Genomic DNA, 16,858 nt, shown 5'->3' with positions numbered 1-16,858 from the left:
AATGGGCCATGTCCTTAAAGGGTTAAAGCCCTGTGTGCTAAAAGGACATAAAAGTAGGCTAGATGCTTTTAACCTGCTGCTAGTTTCCTTTTAAGACTATGTTCCCACACCATATTTTTACTCAGTATTTTGCAACCAAAACCAGTAGTGGCTTAAAAACACAGAGACTATGGGGAGATTTATCAAACATGGTGTAAAGTGAAACTGGCTCAATTGCCCCTAGCAACCAAAGAGTCTGTGAGGAATGAAAAGTAGAATCAGCCGGTTTCACTTTACACCATGTTTGATAAATATCCCCCAATATGTTTGCTAAGGGGCAGAAGAACAAAGATACATAAATGGAGAATAGAGGTACATATATTGCCTACAGCAGTGCTTCTCAAACTATTTCTACTAGAGCCTCACCCAACAGACCAAGGCAATGCCTGGGCCTCACCAGACTGACCAAGAGGATGCCTGAGCCTCACTATCTGTGGTGAAAATAGGATTAGTCCTTACCGGTAAGCCGGTTTCTTTGAACCTTCACGACGGCACCATAGGAGGATGGGTTGTACCCTAGGGACAGGAAAAAGCACGAGAGGTTAAAAGCCCCTCCCCTTCCTCCCAGCACCAGTGCCTTTGTAACAGTAATTCTAGCAACACGTGAGTATCATATAACATATACAATACTAGGGAGGGTTACTGGTGCCGTCGTGAAGGTTCAAAGAAACCGGCTTACCGGTAAGGACTAATCCTATTTTCTCTTCTCACCTTCACGACGGCACCATAGGAGTAATACCAACAATTTACCTTAGGGAGGGACTACAGCTTGAAGAACTTAGCGTCCAAACGACAATTCTTCGTCGCTTTGTAGTTGCAGCCGGTAGTGTCGTATAAATGTATGAGGAGACGACCATGTTGCTGCTTTGCAGATTTGCTCTATAGAGGCAGATGCTCTTTCAGCCCAAGAGGTTGAGACTGACCTCGTGGAGTGGGCTCGTATTTTAATTGGAGAAGAAAGATTTTGAGACTGATAGGTCTGTGTGATGGCGTTCCTGATCCATCTGGCAATAGTACTCTTAGATGCCTTTTTTCCCTTATTTTTCCCTAGGAATTGTAAGAAGAGGTTTTCATCTATCCGCCAAGGTGCGGTTGTCTCGATGTATTGTAGGACCGTTCTATGTACATCTAGGGTATGGAATTTCCTTTCTAAATGATTTTTGGGGTTTTGGCAAAAGGAGGGAAGTATGACATCTTGGGACCTGTGGAAGCTGGAGACCACCTTAGGTAGGAAGGAGGGGTCCGTCTTCAAAACTATACGGTCATCTGAGATTGTACAGTAAGGTTTCCGTATCGTTAAGGCCTGAATCTCACCTATTCTTCTGGCCGAGCAGATAGCTACTAAGAAGACTGTCTTGTAGGAGAGAGACTTTAGGTTTGCTTCCTCGATAGGTTCGAAGGGAGTCATTGTTAGTCCTTCCAAAACCACATTCAAATCCCAAGGTGGATGTGTGTTTTTAACTGTGGGATTTATTCTTGTAGCTGCTCGAATGAATCTTTTGATCCACCGGTGATTGGCTAGATCCGTATCATAAACTGCTGATGGTGCCGAAACCTGGACCTTTAATGTAGCAGGCTTGAGGCCCTTAGATAAACCTGCTTGTAGGAAGTCCAAGATCTGGGCTATATTTGGGTCTGCAGGGAATTGAGGAGGAGTCTGGCACCATGAGTTAAAGACTTTCCATACTTTGAGGTATATAGAAGCAGTAACCTTTTTCCTACTTTTCATAAGGGTAGAGATTATTGATTCCGATAACCCTTTACTTCTTAGCATGAACTCTTCAGGATCCAAGCAGAGAGATGAAGTTTTTGTGGATCTGGATGTGTTATTGGGCCCTGCATTAATAGATCTGGAATCTGTGGAAGAAGAATTGGATCTTCTATCGCTAGATATTTGAGAAGTCCGAACCACCCCCTTCTGGGCCAGTAAGGGACTATAAGGATTATTTTCAGACTCTCTTCTCGGATCTTTTGGAGAACTCTTGGTATTAAGGGGATCGGAGGAAACCCATATGCCATCCTGAAATGCCATCTCTGAGTTAAGGCATCCACTCCTGTAGGGTGATCTGTTGGGTTCAGAGAGAAAAAATTTTTTTACCTTTCGATTCCCTCTGTTGGCAAAAAGATCTATCTGGGGCAGGCCCCAGCGTTCCACTAGTTGTTGAAATATGTGGTCTTTCAGGCACCATTCGCCCGGGTGAACTTCGTTCCTGCTGAGGAAGTCTGCCTGGGTATTTTCCGTTCCCTTTAGGTGTGTTGCTGAAAGGGATAATAGCTTGGTTTCTGCCCAGGAAAATATTTGTTGTGAAATTTTCCATAGCCGATTCTTCTTGGCGCTTCCCTGATGTCTCAGGTGTGCCACAGTTGTCATATTGTCTGATAGGATGTGTACGTGAACACCCTGCAAGATATTTACAGCTGATATTAAGGAAACCTGTACTGCTTTGAGTTCTCTCAGGTTTGATGATTGTTTCAGAGTTTCTTGGTCCCAGGTACCCTGAAAAAACTGCGTTCCTACTTGGGCTCCCCAACCGTACTGACTTGCGTCTGTTCTCATGATGCATTTCGGTTGGGGATTCCAAGGTGTCCCTTTCTCCAGGTTTTGTTGGGAAAGCCACCAGCGGAGAGAGGATCTGACCTGAGGAGTAAGGCAAAATTTGTTTTCGAGACCCATGGGTCTTTTGTTCCACACCTTCAATATTTGGGATTGTAGTGTCCTGGAGTGAGCCTGACTCCAAGGTACCGCCGGAATACAGGCTGTCATCGAACCTAGAACGGACATTGCTTCCCGGATTGAAGGGCGCGACTTCTCCTTGAACTTCTGAATTTTTTCCCTTAAATCTTTTATCTTCACTTCTGGGAGAAAAGACATCTGGTGATCTGAGTCCAGGAGGATCCCTAGAAAGATTTTCTTGGAAGATGGGACTAGGTCCGACTTCTTGTCGTTTATAATCCACCCCAGAGATTGGAGCAGATTGCGAGTATTCTCTAGGTCCCGTTTTATTTTCTCCCGGGATTCCGCTACTATCAATAGATCGTCTAAGTATGCCACTACGTTTATGCCCTGTAAGTGGAGAAAGGATATTACTTCTGCCATAATATTGCTGAATATCCTGGGCGCTGATGATATTCCAAATGGAAGGGCCCTGAATTGGAAATGGCATAATTTTTTGTTTATCATTATGGCAAATCTTAGGTATTTTTGGGACTGAGTATGAATTGGTACATGATAGTATGCATCCTGGAGATCTATTGAGATCATCCAGGCGTTCTTGGCTATCAATGGAGTGGTGGATTTTATTGACTCCATTTTGAACTTTATATACTTCACATATTTGTTTAGTGGTTTTAGATTTATTAGACGGTATGATCCGTTTGGCTTCTTGACAAGGAAGAGACTTGAATAATGCCCTGACCCTCTCTTTCCGAGGGACAGGTGAAATGACCTTCATTTGGTGGAGTTTTAGAACACTCGCCACCATCTCTGATTGTAGGGGACCTGGAGACTGTCAGGATATGACAAATCTTTTTGAAGGGGGATGAGTAAGCTCTATTTGGTATCCGTCCCTGATGATATTTAACACCCAGTTGTTCTCTGTGATGATGTTCCAGGCTTTTGAGAATTCCGACAGTCTCCCCCCTACTGGACAGAGGTCATTGTTTATCTTGGGAGGGCCGGGGACTGTAAAAAATATTTTTCCCCCTGCCTCCTTTCGGGTAGCTCCAACGACCTCCCTTCCCTTTGCCACGATACGGTTCTTGGTATCTCGGCTTCTTGAACTGCTCTTTCTTCTGGGGAGCTTTGTTCTCAGGGATTGCTTTCTTCTTATCTGCGCTTTTCTCAATAATAGTGTCAAGGGCAGATCCGAATACATATTTCCCCTTAAAGGGAATACTACACAGCTTCACTTTTGACGTGGGATCTCCACCAGAGAGCCCTACGTGCTGCATTTGTTAGTGCCCCATCTTTGGCGGCAAACCTCACAGATTCTGCCGTAGCATCAGATAGAAAGGCTGTTGCATCTTTTAGTAAAGAAAGAGAATTTATAATTCTTTCTCTAGAACAATCACTATTCAGATGTTCTTCTAACTGGCCTATCCACAGGTGTAGTGCTCTTGCCACACAGGTGGATGCTATGTTATTTTTGATTGAATATGAGGCTGTCTCCCAGGACCTCTTGAGTAAGCTTTCTGCCTTTCGGTCCATAGGGTCCTTTAATTGTGACGAATCCTCAAATGCCAAAAGTGTCTTTTTTGTTACTTTGGCAACCTGGGCATCAATCAAAGGAATCTCTCCCCAGTTAGCGGAATCTTCTTCGCTAAATGGGAGGCGTCTCTTAATTTCGCCTGGAACCTGTAGTTTACGTTCAGGGTCAGCCCATTCGTCTGAGATAAGTGACTGAAGAGTTTCGTGTACCGGAAAGACCAGCTTTTTCCTAGGTTTAAGACCCTGAAACATCTGGTTTTTCGCTGTAACTTCTTCTTCAATCTCCTCAAATCCCAAAGCACTCCTTACTGCTCTAAGAAGTGGGAGTGTATGGTCAGAGGAAAATAAATATTTTTTGGTTTCCTCCTTGTATTCAGTTTCATCAGTCATTAGATCTAGAGATTCGGAAATCTGACCAGATTCACATGAGGATGCTGATGAATGTCTTTTACGTTTAGAGGAGGACATAGATATAAGTGATCCTGAATCCATAGAGCCTGACGTCAGGGGTCCAGGGTCTATACATTGTGTTATTACAGGTGTGGTGTCCCCCGTAGGGGCAGCAGGAGGTGTAGGAAGGACTGCTGGAGGTATGTCCTGGGGCAGGATAGCTGGAGGGGGAATAGCCTGAGGAGGAGTAGCTGGAGGAGAGGCTACTGGAGCTTTGGCCATGGATGCTGAGATTTCATCCCTCATCATCTTCCTGATGTCTTTGAGGAAGGAAGATCTATCCTTCTTAATGATATCCCCTATACATCCTGCGCATATATTCTTTTTATAATTTGATGGGATTTTGCTGTTGCATGACACACATCTCTTTCCCTGCGTCCCTTTCTTGCCTGCAGAGGAGGATGCTGCTTTGGATTCTTTAGTCTCCTAAATATGAGAGCCAAGAGTCCATCAGTATAATGTATTCCCTACACCAGTTTATATAGTGGTGTATCTATCACCCTTGGTGACCCCTGAATATCAAAACATAGGGTAGCACACGGAAGCATGACTGATGGGGGTTACTTACGGTTACCGCCGAGGCAGTCTCTTCTGAAGCGGAGGAATCCATCTCCATAGAAGATGATTCGAACCGCTCGCGCCATCCTTTTGAATGATGGCGCCCTACCGGAAGTGCAGTGACGCAAGTTCCGGCGTGTGTGCATCACCTGCGTGGTCCGGCGTAACAATGTAACGCCATGACGCACTTCCGGGATTCCCTGCCGGATACGCTCTACCCGGAAGGCGTCTTACCAGGGAGCAACAGGAGCGTAATCCCCCGGTTACCTCGTGCTGCTGGACGCCATCAGCCTGCGGTCGCCCGCGCGAGTCCCGATCCCGGAGCGAGGTCTCGAAAGACGACGGACCCATTGGTAAAGGGGGGAGGGAGGAAGGAGACCTGAGCCCCGATCGACCCTTGCCCTTTTAGTCTATCTTCTTGGGGGATCTCTTCTCACCTTCACTCGGATCCCCCCCTCTCGTGTCTGCCCTAGCAGGACAGGAAAAAGCACTGGTGCTGGGAGGAAGGGGAGGGGCTTTTAACCTCTCGTGCTTTTTCCTGTCCCTAGGGTACAACCCATCCTCCTATGGTGCCGTCGTGAAGGTGAGAAGAGAAAGTCCATTTAAAAGCTGAAAATAATGCTAAGGCTACCTTTCACTCACCTCACGTCTCACAATTAGATAAAAGGGGTATCCCCAACGGTAGAAGGCTCCCTCATTCCGGATCGCGTCCAAGAGGGGGTGCAGGAGGCGCCTCATAGCCAGGGTGCCCCAGGATAAATGCAGGAGCAGGGTGATTTCGGCACCATGATAGTCCAGGGTGCCCACTTTCCAAGCGCGTTGCAGCAGAGACTCCTCCTGCTGGTAGTAATGGACACAGCACAGGACGTCTCGAGGGCGGTTGCGATCCTGAGTGCGGGGTCTGGCCACTCGGTGCGTCTTTTCCATCTCTATATGCGTGTCCTCCGGATCCCCCAAGTATTTGATTAAAGATGGATCTCACTGCATCCACAAGGCGGTCTGCTCCGATGTCCTCCGGGAGGCCGCGTATTTTAACATTATTGCAGCGACCTCTATTTTCAATGTCGTCCACATGAAAAATCAGGTCCCGTAGGACTGAGTCGTGGGCTTCCACGCGGGGGGGCCACAGCGGTCACCACCTTGTCCACGTCAGACTGCCGGAATTCCAGAGTGGAGATAGAAGAGTTTATAACAGTCAATGCCGTTTTCAGCTCCGCCATGTCTTTAACATGGCGCTTCTCCATGCAGGACAACTGTGCTGTAAGCTCGGCACGTTTGGGGAGAGCCTGCAGCAGGCTTTTCACCTCAGTCAGCAGGGCGGCCGGGGTCAAGGCAGTTAGCGGGTCCCAGTTGGATGACATAGAGGGTATGTCGGGCATCCCCTGGGACCGGAGGAGCTCCGGGAGCGGCTGGCTTAGGTCGGGGAAGGCGAGGCTCGACTTCTGAGCAGCTTTTCTGGTGGTGGGCGCAGCGGCCATCTTGGTGCCGCTTGAGGCAGCAGTTGGGGAAAGGCGGCAGGGAGCGGGCAAAACGGGCGATAGAGGCCCGGGGGGATACCACTGGGGTTGCAGGAGTCTTCTTGGCCCTAAATAGGGCATCCCTGTGCAGGGCTGTGAATGATCTGGGTGCCGTTAATGAGGAGCAGCGCCCGTAGCTGAAAGAAAGCACGTCTTCACTCGGCCATGCTCAAGCCACGCCCCCAACATCCGTAAATTATTGCAATATGATTGAACTCAGGAAATTGAATATACACAAAAGAAAATAAATTTAAAATAAGAAAACAGCGCACACCCAAAGAATGATTCTTGGATCCACAAACATGCAACAAGCCAACTGCATCCACACACCGAAAAATACACAGGTGCTTGAATTACTTCGAAGCAGAAGTTCAGCGTCCAAAAAACAAGAATTACTAACCGGTAATGTCTTTTCTTTTCGCCCTATGACTGCACCCCTGGAGAGGACCACCTCCTACTCCCATTGGACAGGAAACCGAACACTGGACCTTAAAAGAATCGCCTCCTCTCACCAACACCAGTTTTTAGCAAGGATCCTAGGAGCGAATATTTAACAAACACAACGTAGAATACAATCTATGTCATATAATATATACACATATATATATATATATATATATATATATATATTTATTTATTTTTTTTAAATAGAGTATATACATTAACCATACATTAACTCCGTCAAGGTATGTCAGATCTTATAGGGGGCGGGTATTAGGCGGGGTGCCGTCATGGGCTCAAAGAAAAGACATTACCGGTTAGTAATTCTTGTTTTCTCTTCTCGCCCTATGACGGCACCCCTGGAGATTAGATTAGGAATTTTTCCCCCGCCTAGGGAGGGAAAACTGTGTGAAGCACTCTTCTACCAAACGTCAAATCCTCTGTTGAGGACAGTTGTAGCCTATAATGTTTAAAGAAGGTGTGTGGAGTACTCCAAGTAGCGGTCCTACAGATCTGTTCTAGTGGGACAGATGCCCTCTCTGCCCAGGAAGTGGCTACTGATCTGGTTGTGTGCTCCAAACCCTACCGGGATATCCCTCCCACTGATTTTATAGCATTCCCCAATAGCCTGTTTCACCCATCTGGCAATGGTCTGCGAGGTAGCTGCCTTACCCCTGTTCTTCCCCTGAAAGGATATGAGGAGATTGTCCGTCTGTCTCCAATCTCTAGTCACGTCAAGATAGTGTAATAATGTACGTCTAACATCCAGTGTATGAAAGGCTGCTTCTCTGTCATCAGATGGATTATATGACTTCAGGAGTCTCAGAGGAAGTAGAGCGAGAAGGTAAGGAAGCCCTGATTTCTCGCCTAACCATGTCTCTCATGTTTCTAATAAAGGATGGTCCTTGATCTTCTAATACTCGGTTCATGCACCCCCCGCACAAGGTCTTATTGTATGTACTACTAAGCCTCTTTCTGCAGACCGGACACTCTTTAATCTTAGTACGCTCCTTTTTAGAGGATTCCCCCTAAAATATAAACCATAATATTCTGATAAGATAGTGTAACTTAATATGATATGGGGAAAACCCCTCTTACCCCACCATACCGCTGGATTTTCAGTAGCAGAGGTCTGGGATTGTTCAGCGCCTTGGGACTCCATCTGACCCAGGATTGGTCTTAGGTCCCACAACTGGCACAGCAACCAAAACTTAGCAGCAGGCTCACTATGCAAGTGCAAAGCACTCTGAGCCATCTTGCTGCTTGTTTTAAATATGGCGCCAAAACGCACCCAGGGCTGGCTGACCCCGCCCCGGCGCTGATGCGGCACACCCTCCCGCAGTCTCATCCCGGCAGGCAGAGGCCTGGGCCTATTGAACAAGGCCTATAGGGACATCCCCCCTCCGGAAGCACCGTCCGGCATCATCACGGCTTCCAGGAGTGCGCCGCGACACGTAAGGACGTTGCGTCTGACGTCAGTACGTCATCACGTCCCCCTGTTCGCGCGTGCGCACACCGGCTGCAGCACTCGCCTGGAAGGACGCCAGAGGGGCCGGGAGGACTCGCGGGGCCCGTCAAGTGGAGGTGCTGGACGGGCATCAGTCTTCAGGCTTGGACGCCTCGGGATCCGGTAAGCCTCATGAAAGGTCCTCCTGGAGGAGACATCCTCCATGTCCTGCTCCCCTGGGACAGGAAACAGTAACTGGTGTTGGTGAGAGGAGGCGATTCTTTTAAGGTCCAGTGTTCTGTTTCCTGTCCAATGGGAGTAGGAGGTGGTCCTCTCCAGGGGTGCAGTCATAGGGCGAAAAGAGAAAAACTAATTTTTTAGCACCGATGTGGATTGAAAACTTGTCTTTTATTTTCAATACAGGACGGGGCGTTGCAGCTGGAGGAGCTGGGAAAGTGATGCACCCAGATTCCAGCTGAAAACCACAGTTGTCAGCGAGACCCGGAAGTGGCTCTAAAGAGGCATGAGGACTGGTAAGTATACATTAATTAAGTTGACGCACCCCCCCCCCCAATGCTACAATTTCATATATTAATAGTTTATTAGCTGGTCTTACAAGAATAACTATAGAATAAGCAGTAGTAGTACAAGACTGTGGCCCACAGCTGCTGTTCTTAAAGTATATTAACCAGAGTCCACATACACTTCTCAATCTGAGATATATGTATCCTAAGAGGTAATGGAAGAGTCTCCATACTGCCTATAACAGCACTGGGAGTTTTTGACATGAGGAAACAAATGAAGTACAACAGTGAGTCAGAGAGATATTTTTAATTGAATTGTGGCATAAAAAGTCACCATTAATCTTTACCATCCAAAAACAAAAATTCTTTACAAAATATAGTACAAAAAGAAGTCAGAAGGAAAAATAGAAATATTCTTTACAAGATGTCTTCAAAGCTGCTTCACGTTGGCTTCATTGGTGCAGGGATGTTGGCAGAAGCCTGCTCCAAAAACGCAAGAGGCCCTTGTGCCATCTCACTTGGCTTCTTATGTTGGCCATTGATCTCTTCTAAAACCTGTTGCCAGCTCCGTAATTTAGTCAGGTGCTTCTGAATGAGCGCTTCCTTCCTCTGCAGCTCGCTCCTTAATTCTGTCACATCCTGAAAAGGCAAAAATAAAAAGGTGACTCCTTTCTTTGAAAAGCTTTTAGTTTGGGCTAAAAACCAAACTGTGCTACCTGGCAGGGGAGGCTTACTGCCATCAAACCATGCCGACAACTAAAGTTGCAGCCAGCTGACAATTGGCAATAAGCAGTTGCCTCATTTAAGAGGATGTAAATTATGGACAGTGGGTGAACTGGATTTCCAGTATCTAAAAGGGCATAAACATATACTGTACAGTGCATTTAATTTAGAAACAAAGGGACATCTTGCAGGATTCTCAAATTTAAGAGGAAACTGCATCAGGATGGACCTACGCAAGCAGTTTTCAATGCAAATTCTTTTTAGCTGAATGTGTCAAAAATCACTGAAATTCAACATGTGAATAGGACCCAAGAGTAAAGAAAAGTAAAAATAGGCAAAAACAATTAAGTGGTATACCCATCTGGGGCATGTATGGCATGTCCTGTGGATCTGCCGTAAGTGTCACCTCGATACGAGCCCAACCTATCTTCTGACCGAGGGCTCCCTGTTTAGCCTCCTCCTCACACACGCTAGAGGTAACTCGAAGAGTTACAAACAATGCAGCTGGTGGGCTATGCCATTTGTACAACTCATATTAAAGTCAATTGGAGTTAGACAAATTGTGTAACTTGCCACATTTGGCCATTTTCTGCTTCCCGACCACCTCTGGCAGCTATGAACGGGTTGAATGGGGCCAAAAAGCCCTGGATCTACAAATAGGTCCAGGCCCCAGAGGTAGGACGTGCTTTTAGGGGACAATTATAACATACTGTGTGGATATGCCGTTATATTCAGGTGGGTATAGCTTTGTTCACACCTGCCTTGTGGCTGCAAAGCTAGATCAGTCTTACAACAGACGTACCCCATTAACTTACAATAGGATCCTGTTCTTTTGATTTTTAATGGTAAACACACTACAGGAAAAACTGATCATCAGTTGCTTTGAACAGGCCCTTGCATAGCTTTTTTTATGCCTTCTCCATTTTGTGCTCAATTCTTGCAAAGTTCACATACTGTAGGTAAAGCACTGGATGTACGAGTGCGGCCATGCCTGGTACTTCAATGGGACTGTTGCCTGTATGGTCAATGTCAACAATGAAGGGAATGCGATTTACAAAAGTAGCAACTGGCCTCCTTCATTGTTCTAATTCAGTGCTTCTCAATTCCAGTCCTTATGGCCCAACAACAGGTCATGTTTTAAACATAATTATATCACCTGCAAAATACTTATGAAATCCTCAAAACATGACCTGTTGGTGAGGCCTAAGAACTGGAAACGAGAAGCACCGCTCCAATCAATGGTGGTACTTTATATTAACCATGGATGGTTAAGTCCTGGAGAATCCCTTTAGGATTAGACAGCTTACTATAAAAAATACCCTGCTTCTGTATGCCAGTCATGTAGTGATGAGAGTGCAGGGTTATCACAGTAAGGTACTTACCTCTTTAATAACCTGCTCCGGCTTTTGAACAGATAGTTGTAGTCTTTTCTGTAAGAAGAAACATTCTGTTTGTCTGGCCACATCCAAGAACTTCTGAATGCACTGCTCAACACCTGAGAAGAACAGAAGCAGACAGGGAACACATTAACCAGATATACACAACAAGCCCCGTCCTCTTCTGACATCCTCTGTGCTGCTGGGACCTCTCCTACAGATCAGCACCCTCCTCTCCTGAGATCCTCTGTGATGCTGTGACCTCCCCTATAGATCAGCACATTCCTCTTTTGACATCCTCTGTGCTAATGGGACCTCCCCTATAGATCAGCACCCTCCTCTCCTGACATCCTCTGTGCTGCTGTGACCCCCCCCCCATAGATCAGCACACTCCTTCCTCTCCTGACATCCTCTGTGCAGCTGGGACCTCCCCTATAGATCAGCACCCTCTTCTCCTGACATCCCATGCTGCTGGGACCTCTCCTACAGATCAGCACCCTCCTCTCCTGAGATCCTCTGTGATGCTGTGACCTCCCCTATAGATCAGCACATTCCTCTTCTGACATCCTCTGTGCTGCTGGGACCTCCCCTATAGATCAGCACCCTCCTCTCCTGACATCCTCTGTGCTGATGTGACCCCCCCTATAGATCAGCACCCTCCTCTCCTGACATCCTCTGTGCTGCTGTGACCGCCCCCCCTATAGATCAGCACACTCCTTCCTCTCCTGACATCCTCTGTGCTGCTGTGACCTCTCCTATAAGCACCCTCCTCTCCAGACATCCTCTGTGCTGCTGGGACCTTCCCTATAGATCTGCACCCTCCTCTCCTGACATCCCCTGTGCTGCTGTGACCCCTCCCCTATAGTTAAGCCCCCTCCTCTCCTGACAGGCAGTGTCACTTTCCCGGCAGGCCATGCAGCCACTTTAGTAACTTTCAGCCGCTCTCCTGTTTTTCATCTCAGAGTTGCTGCACAATGTAGACAGCGCCCAGCACACTGACAGCTCCCTGCCCCTGCAATGTCATCCGGCACCACAGTGGTTAACCCGTTGCTGCCCCATTCGGGGGCAGTGCGCATAGCTGCTCACTTGCAGTCCAGGCAGTGTCACTCGCTCGACAGACCTGTCTTCCCCTGGTTATCTCTCGGGTCATCTATGGGTCACCTCTGCTTCCTGTGTGTGCGCTCCTCTCCTGCTGCCAGTGATACCAGGACCTGCGCTGCTCTCCAGACAAACGCTCAGCTCCTCAGGATCTCTCTCTCCAGATCAACAAATACCGACCTGCCGACTCGGGGAGCAGAGCTTGCGGAAGAGGCGACACCAGGGTGCTGGAGGCGACACAGAGAACATGGCCAGCACTCAGATAGCCGCCGGTCGTGTTCTCTGCGCTATACTTTATGTTAAGCTGCTCTATTACGCATCTTAGCATAAAGTATAGAATACCAGGAAATCCTGGTATTGACCCTTTTTTAGCCTGAAATATCGATAGCAGTATCGATATTTCGGTGCATCCCTAATCTGCATTGATTTCGACTTTGCACCTGCATTTCCGTCATGATGTGGTTGTAGCTATGGAGATCCGAACATTTGGGTGCAGAGTTTAATTCACCACTGATCCAGCAGCAGCAGTAGTAGTGACAGGTACACCATACGTACATTGTCTGTATAGCTCACAGGCATGTGCATATTATTTAAAAATTTTAGCATTTGAATTTCTCTAACATTGCAAAACCAGCAATAAAAAAGGGATCCTTTAACAAAAGAAAGGTAAATACCGATGAAAAATAGACAAACAGGCCTCGATATGACAACATGGAATGAAATTATGTTAAGCAACAAACACTACAGCACCAACATCTACATTACCAGTGCGGATCTCTTCCTGGTCGGTGCCGTTCACATAGTCCTGGCTCACAAGAGAAGCAAAGCACGCCTGAAAGAGAAAAGAGAACAATGATTATCACTGCGGTATTCATAAAGCTTCTGCGGGACATGGGCCGACCCAACATACACCCTCAGGCCCACAGATATAGGTTAAAGCGTAACTGTCATATTTTTATTGCAGAAATCAGTAGTATAAGCAATTTTAAGAAACTCTATAATAGGTTTTATTAGCCAAAAAAGCCTCCTTCTGTACTCAAGAAGCAATCTCCCAGCCGCCCCCCCTGACTTCTTATCTGTGCATTATCAGGCAAACTCGTCTTCATTACAGAGAAGCCAGTGAAGACGGGCTCTGCTCTCTCCATTCTATCCTTATGGAGGGGGGAGGGGCCGAGGGAGCAGGAAGAGGTGACATGAAGGTCAGCTGTTTGTAGACTCTCTGGGCACCTAAACCGCTGGATTCTGGGGTCAGAAAGGTCAGTGCTTATCTATGAACTTACTGAGAGAAGATTGCAGGGTGTTGTGCAGGACTGCTCCGTGCTCAGTCACTCCTAACAGCCCCTCCCCTCTCCATAGCCACATAATGGAGACAGAAATCCTGCTTCTTCTGCAGTGAGAGGGGAGGCTGGGAGATTGCTTTTTTCAGTCCAGAAGGAAACTCTTTTAGTACATAAAACCTATTACAGAGTTTCATGTTACATGTATGCCTGGTGATATTGGAACTCCAGGTAGAGGTTAAAAAAAATTAAACTTCTGCAGAAGCATAAAGCATTACTTACCTATCTAACCCAGTTTTGAAACTACCAAAAATCCATTTGTTTGGGGGGGGGGGGGGGGGGGGGGTTGCTCTGTTTTGTGTTTCTGTCCTTCCTGGTTTAGCATTTCCCAGAATGCAATGCTTTCCCTCATGTGATCATCACAGTCCCCACCCATTACAATCAGTAAAATTAGTGCTACACCTGCTTCTGGCTGGTCAGAGATGGGGAATCACTCAGGGGATTGGGGGATCCAGCCAAGCCTCCAGTGACATCACACCCTGCCCCCTGTCTGCAACATCAGCCTGTGCTCAGCAAACACACACAATGTGAGACAGAGGCATGGAAGATTTGTCTCCTGGGGAGGGGGGGGGGGGGGGGTTGCAGAAGGAGCAGGAGTCAATGTGAATTGGCACAGGGGCCATTTTTCTTCACTTCCTGTTTTTCTTATCTGGAGTTCCCTTTTAAGCACAATTATGAAACCCTCCAAGATCAGAGACAACTCAGATCTCAACAGTTTAAAGTGACTGTACCACCAGGCCCAGGCTGAAGCACTGGAGGCGGGCTGACCCAACCTTAGTGGGAGGAAACCCTAGCCCCTCTATGATAGGGTTCCATTGATTCTAATGGAGTCACATCATGGAGGGGCTGGGGTTTCTTCCCACTGGGGGCAGATCGGCCCACCTCCAGTGCTTCAGCCTGGGCCTGGTGGTACAGTCACTTTAACTCTTTAAATGCCATAGTCACTACTGACCACAGCATCTACTGTGATTCACGGATGAGGTCTCCCTGTGTCACCACCTCCCTGTACTGGGACCAGGATGCAGTAAATGGTTACTAGGTCGCCTAGTGAGACAAAAACACTACATTTTAGTGTACACTAACACATTCAGGATCTGCTGCGGATATATATGTAAGTAAATGACTGAACATGGCATCATGGCACCTGTGCGTGTAAGTGTAGGGGTTGTCTGTGTGACCTTATTTGTGATATGACTGTGCACATAGCCTCCATTGATATATTATTGGGCTTCTGAACAGTGCAGAGCTCCTGTATATGGGGAATAACAGCTTAGATTATATATATAACATGGCCTCTACATAATAAAGTCCAGGAACATCCTAACAGTGCTAATTCCTTACTGTGACTAATGTAGAAGTCTATGGCTGAGAAGGTGTGATAATAAGGGGCTGTGTTCCTCCACATACACATGGGGTGAGTGCTGGGGGGCAGCCTATATGTTGGCGGACAGTACAGCCATGTATGCAGGGTGAATGGTGTATTATACAGAGGGCAGTCCTCCAGCTGTACAGACACCACATCTGCCATCTCATTGCATGCTGGGAGTTGTAGTTCTTATCAGCCACAGACCACTATAGAGGCTTTACGGCAACGCCTCAATCACTGTCTCCCCAGCTGCTGAAAAACTACAACTCCCAGCATGCAATGACAGCTGCAGGCTGGAGATCGGCACAGTGAGCGGTCATACTGTACCTCGAACGAGGACTCGAGCTCGTCCACCAGGGTGCTGTTCGGGTTCTTGGGCCCGGGAGGAGTGGACATGAGCCCGGCAGCGGCTCCAGGCTGCATGGGCGGCGGAGGACCAGGCGGCTGACCGGAGAACATCCCGCTGAGAGAAGACGCCATGATAGAGTGACACAGAGGAAGTGACGTCAGGACATCCACCGGAAGTAGTCCATCTACTGGCACAAGTCCTGTCGTCGCCATCTTTGAGTTGGTAAGAATAATACATCTATATACCATTGCGACGTCGCTTTCTTTTTAGATGTAATGAGACGTGAAAAGTGTTATTACAAAATATATTATATGTGTAGCAGTACAGGTCTTAGCAGTTACTAGGCGATAAAACGTGTTACACTGGCTCAGGCGTGTTGATGTTTAGTATTACTTTTGGCCAGCAGATGGCGCCATCATTCAGTTCCGAGAACAGAAGGGGTGAATGGGAGAGAAAGTTACTTTTTTTTTTATTTTTTTATTTTATTTCCCACTGTCCATTGACCTGTATGCAATTCCTATATATTTCATTAGTGTGGGGTACAATACATATGTTAGTATATTCCTAGGTGTCTGACTTCTCCAGGCTCTGTAAGCATCATGCAGCTATATATGCATATGGTATCCATGACACAGATGATGTCATGACTAGTGATGAGCGAGCATGCTCGTCCGAGCTTGGTACTCGATCGAGTATTAGGGTACTCGATGGTGCTTGTTACTCGGACGAGCATCTCGCGATACTCGAGAAAATTTAATCATCCGTTTCCTGTAAGTTTGCGCGCTTTTTCGCCGCCAATAAACATGCAGGAGGCTCTTTGGTACATCCTGCGATCACGTGGGACCCATACATGTCGATAGCAGCAATTGGTTGGCCAGATCAGATGACCCTGCCATATAAAACGCGCAGCCGGCAGTACTTGCTTCAGACGCATGCTGTGAGAGATTAGGGACAGAGCTGCTGCTGGTCAGGGACAGTGTCAGTGCAGGATTTAGTGTTCCAGTAGGCAGGGAATACTAGCAATATAAACACAGCCCTTTTCAGGGCTTCAAATCGTTTTTTAATAGTATTACTACAGACTGCTGGCTGGGAGTTGCAGTGCTGCTACTGCGATTAAACCAGCACACTGTGGTGATTGTCTGCTGGCAGAAAGGGGGCATTAGGTGTTGCATACAGACCCTTAAGAAGTGCTCAGTGTACTCTTTTTGATTTTGGGGCTAGTGGTCCTGCTGTACTACATTGGATTGCTGGGATTTGTAGTACACCTGCATAGAACTTCACTGCTCATTGGAAGGGGATGTCAGAGAGTGTATCTAGGTCCAGCCAGTACCAGATTGTACCGTACAGCTTCCCCCCCCCCTAAACTAGTGTGTACTACACTGTATTGCTGGGATTTGTAGTACACCTGCATAAAACTTCATTGCTC

General features: G+C 47.1%; 1 protein-coding gene across 1 annotated transcript; it reads right to left on the bottom strand.

The window, feature by feature from the left end:
* Nucleotides 1-9,475: 9,475 nt before the first annotated feature.
* On the bottom strand, nucleotides 9,476-15,578 carry MED28 (mediator complex subunit 28). Its single transcript, XM_069976468.1, has 4 exons — nucleotides 15,411-15,578; nucleotides 13,146-13,212; nucleotides 11,289-11,401; nucleotides 9,476-9,822 (listed from the first exon to the last, which is right to left on the bottom strand). The coding sequence occupies exons 1-4, from the start codon at nucleotides 15,561-15,563 to the stop codon at nucleotides 9,625-9,627; spliced, it is 531 nt and encodes a 176-aa protein (XP_069832569.1). The 5' UTR covers nucleotides 15,564-15,578; the 3' UTR covers nucleotides 9,476-9,624.
* Nucleotides 15,579-16,858: the final 1,280 nt, after the last annotated feature.

The sequence above is a fragment of the Dendropsophus ebraccatus genome, chromosome 7 (assembly GCF_027789765.1).
Source record: "Dendropsophus ebraccatus isolate aDenEbr1 chromosome 7, aDenEbr1.pat, whole genome shotgun sequence".
Classification (NCBI taxonomy): Eukaryota; Metazoa; Chordata; class Amphibia; order Anura; family Hylidae; genus Dendropsophus; species Dendropsophus ebraccatus.
The sequence above is the reverse complement of the archived record's forward strand: the minus strand, read 5'-3'. Positions and strand labels throughout refer to the sequence as shown.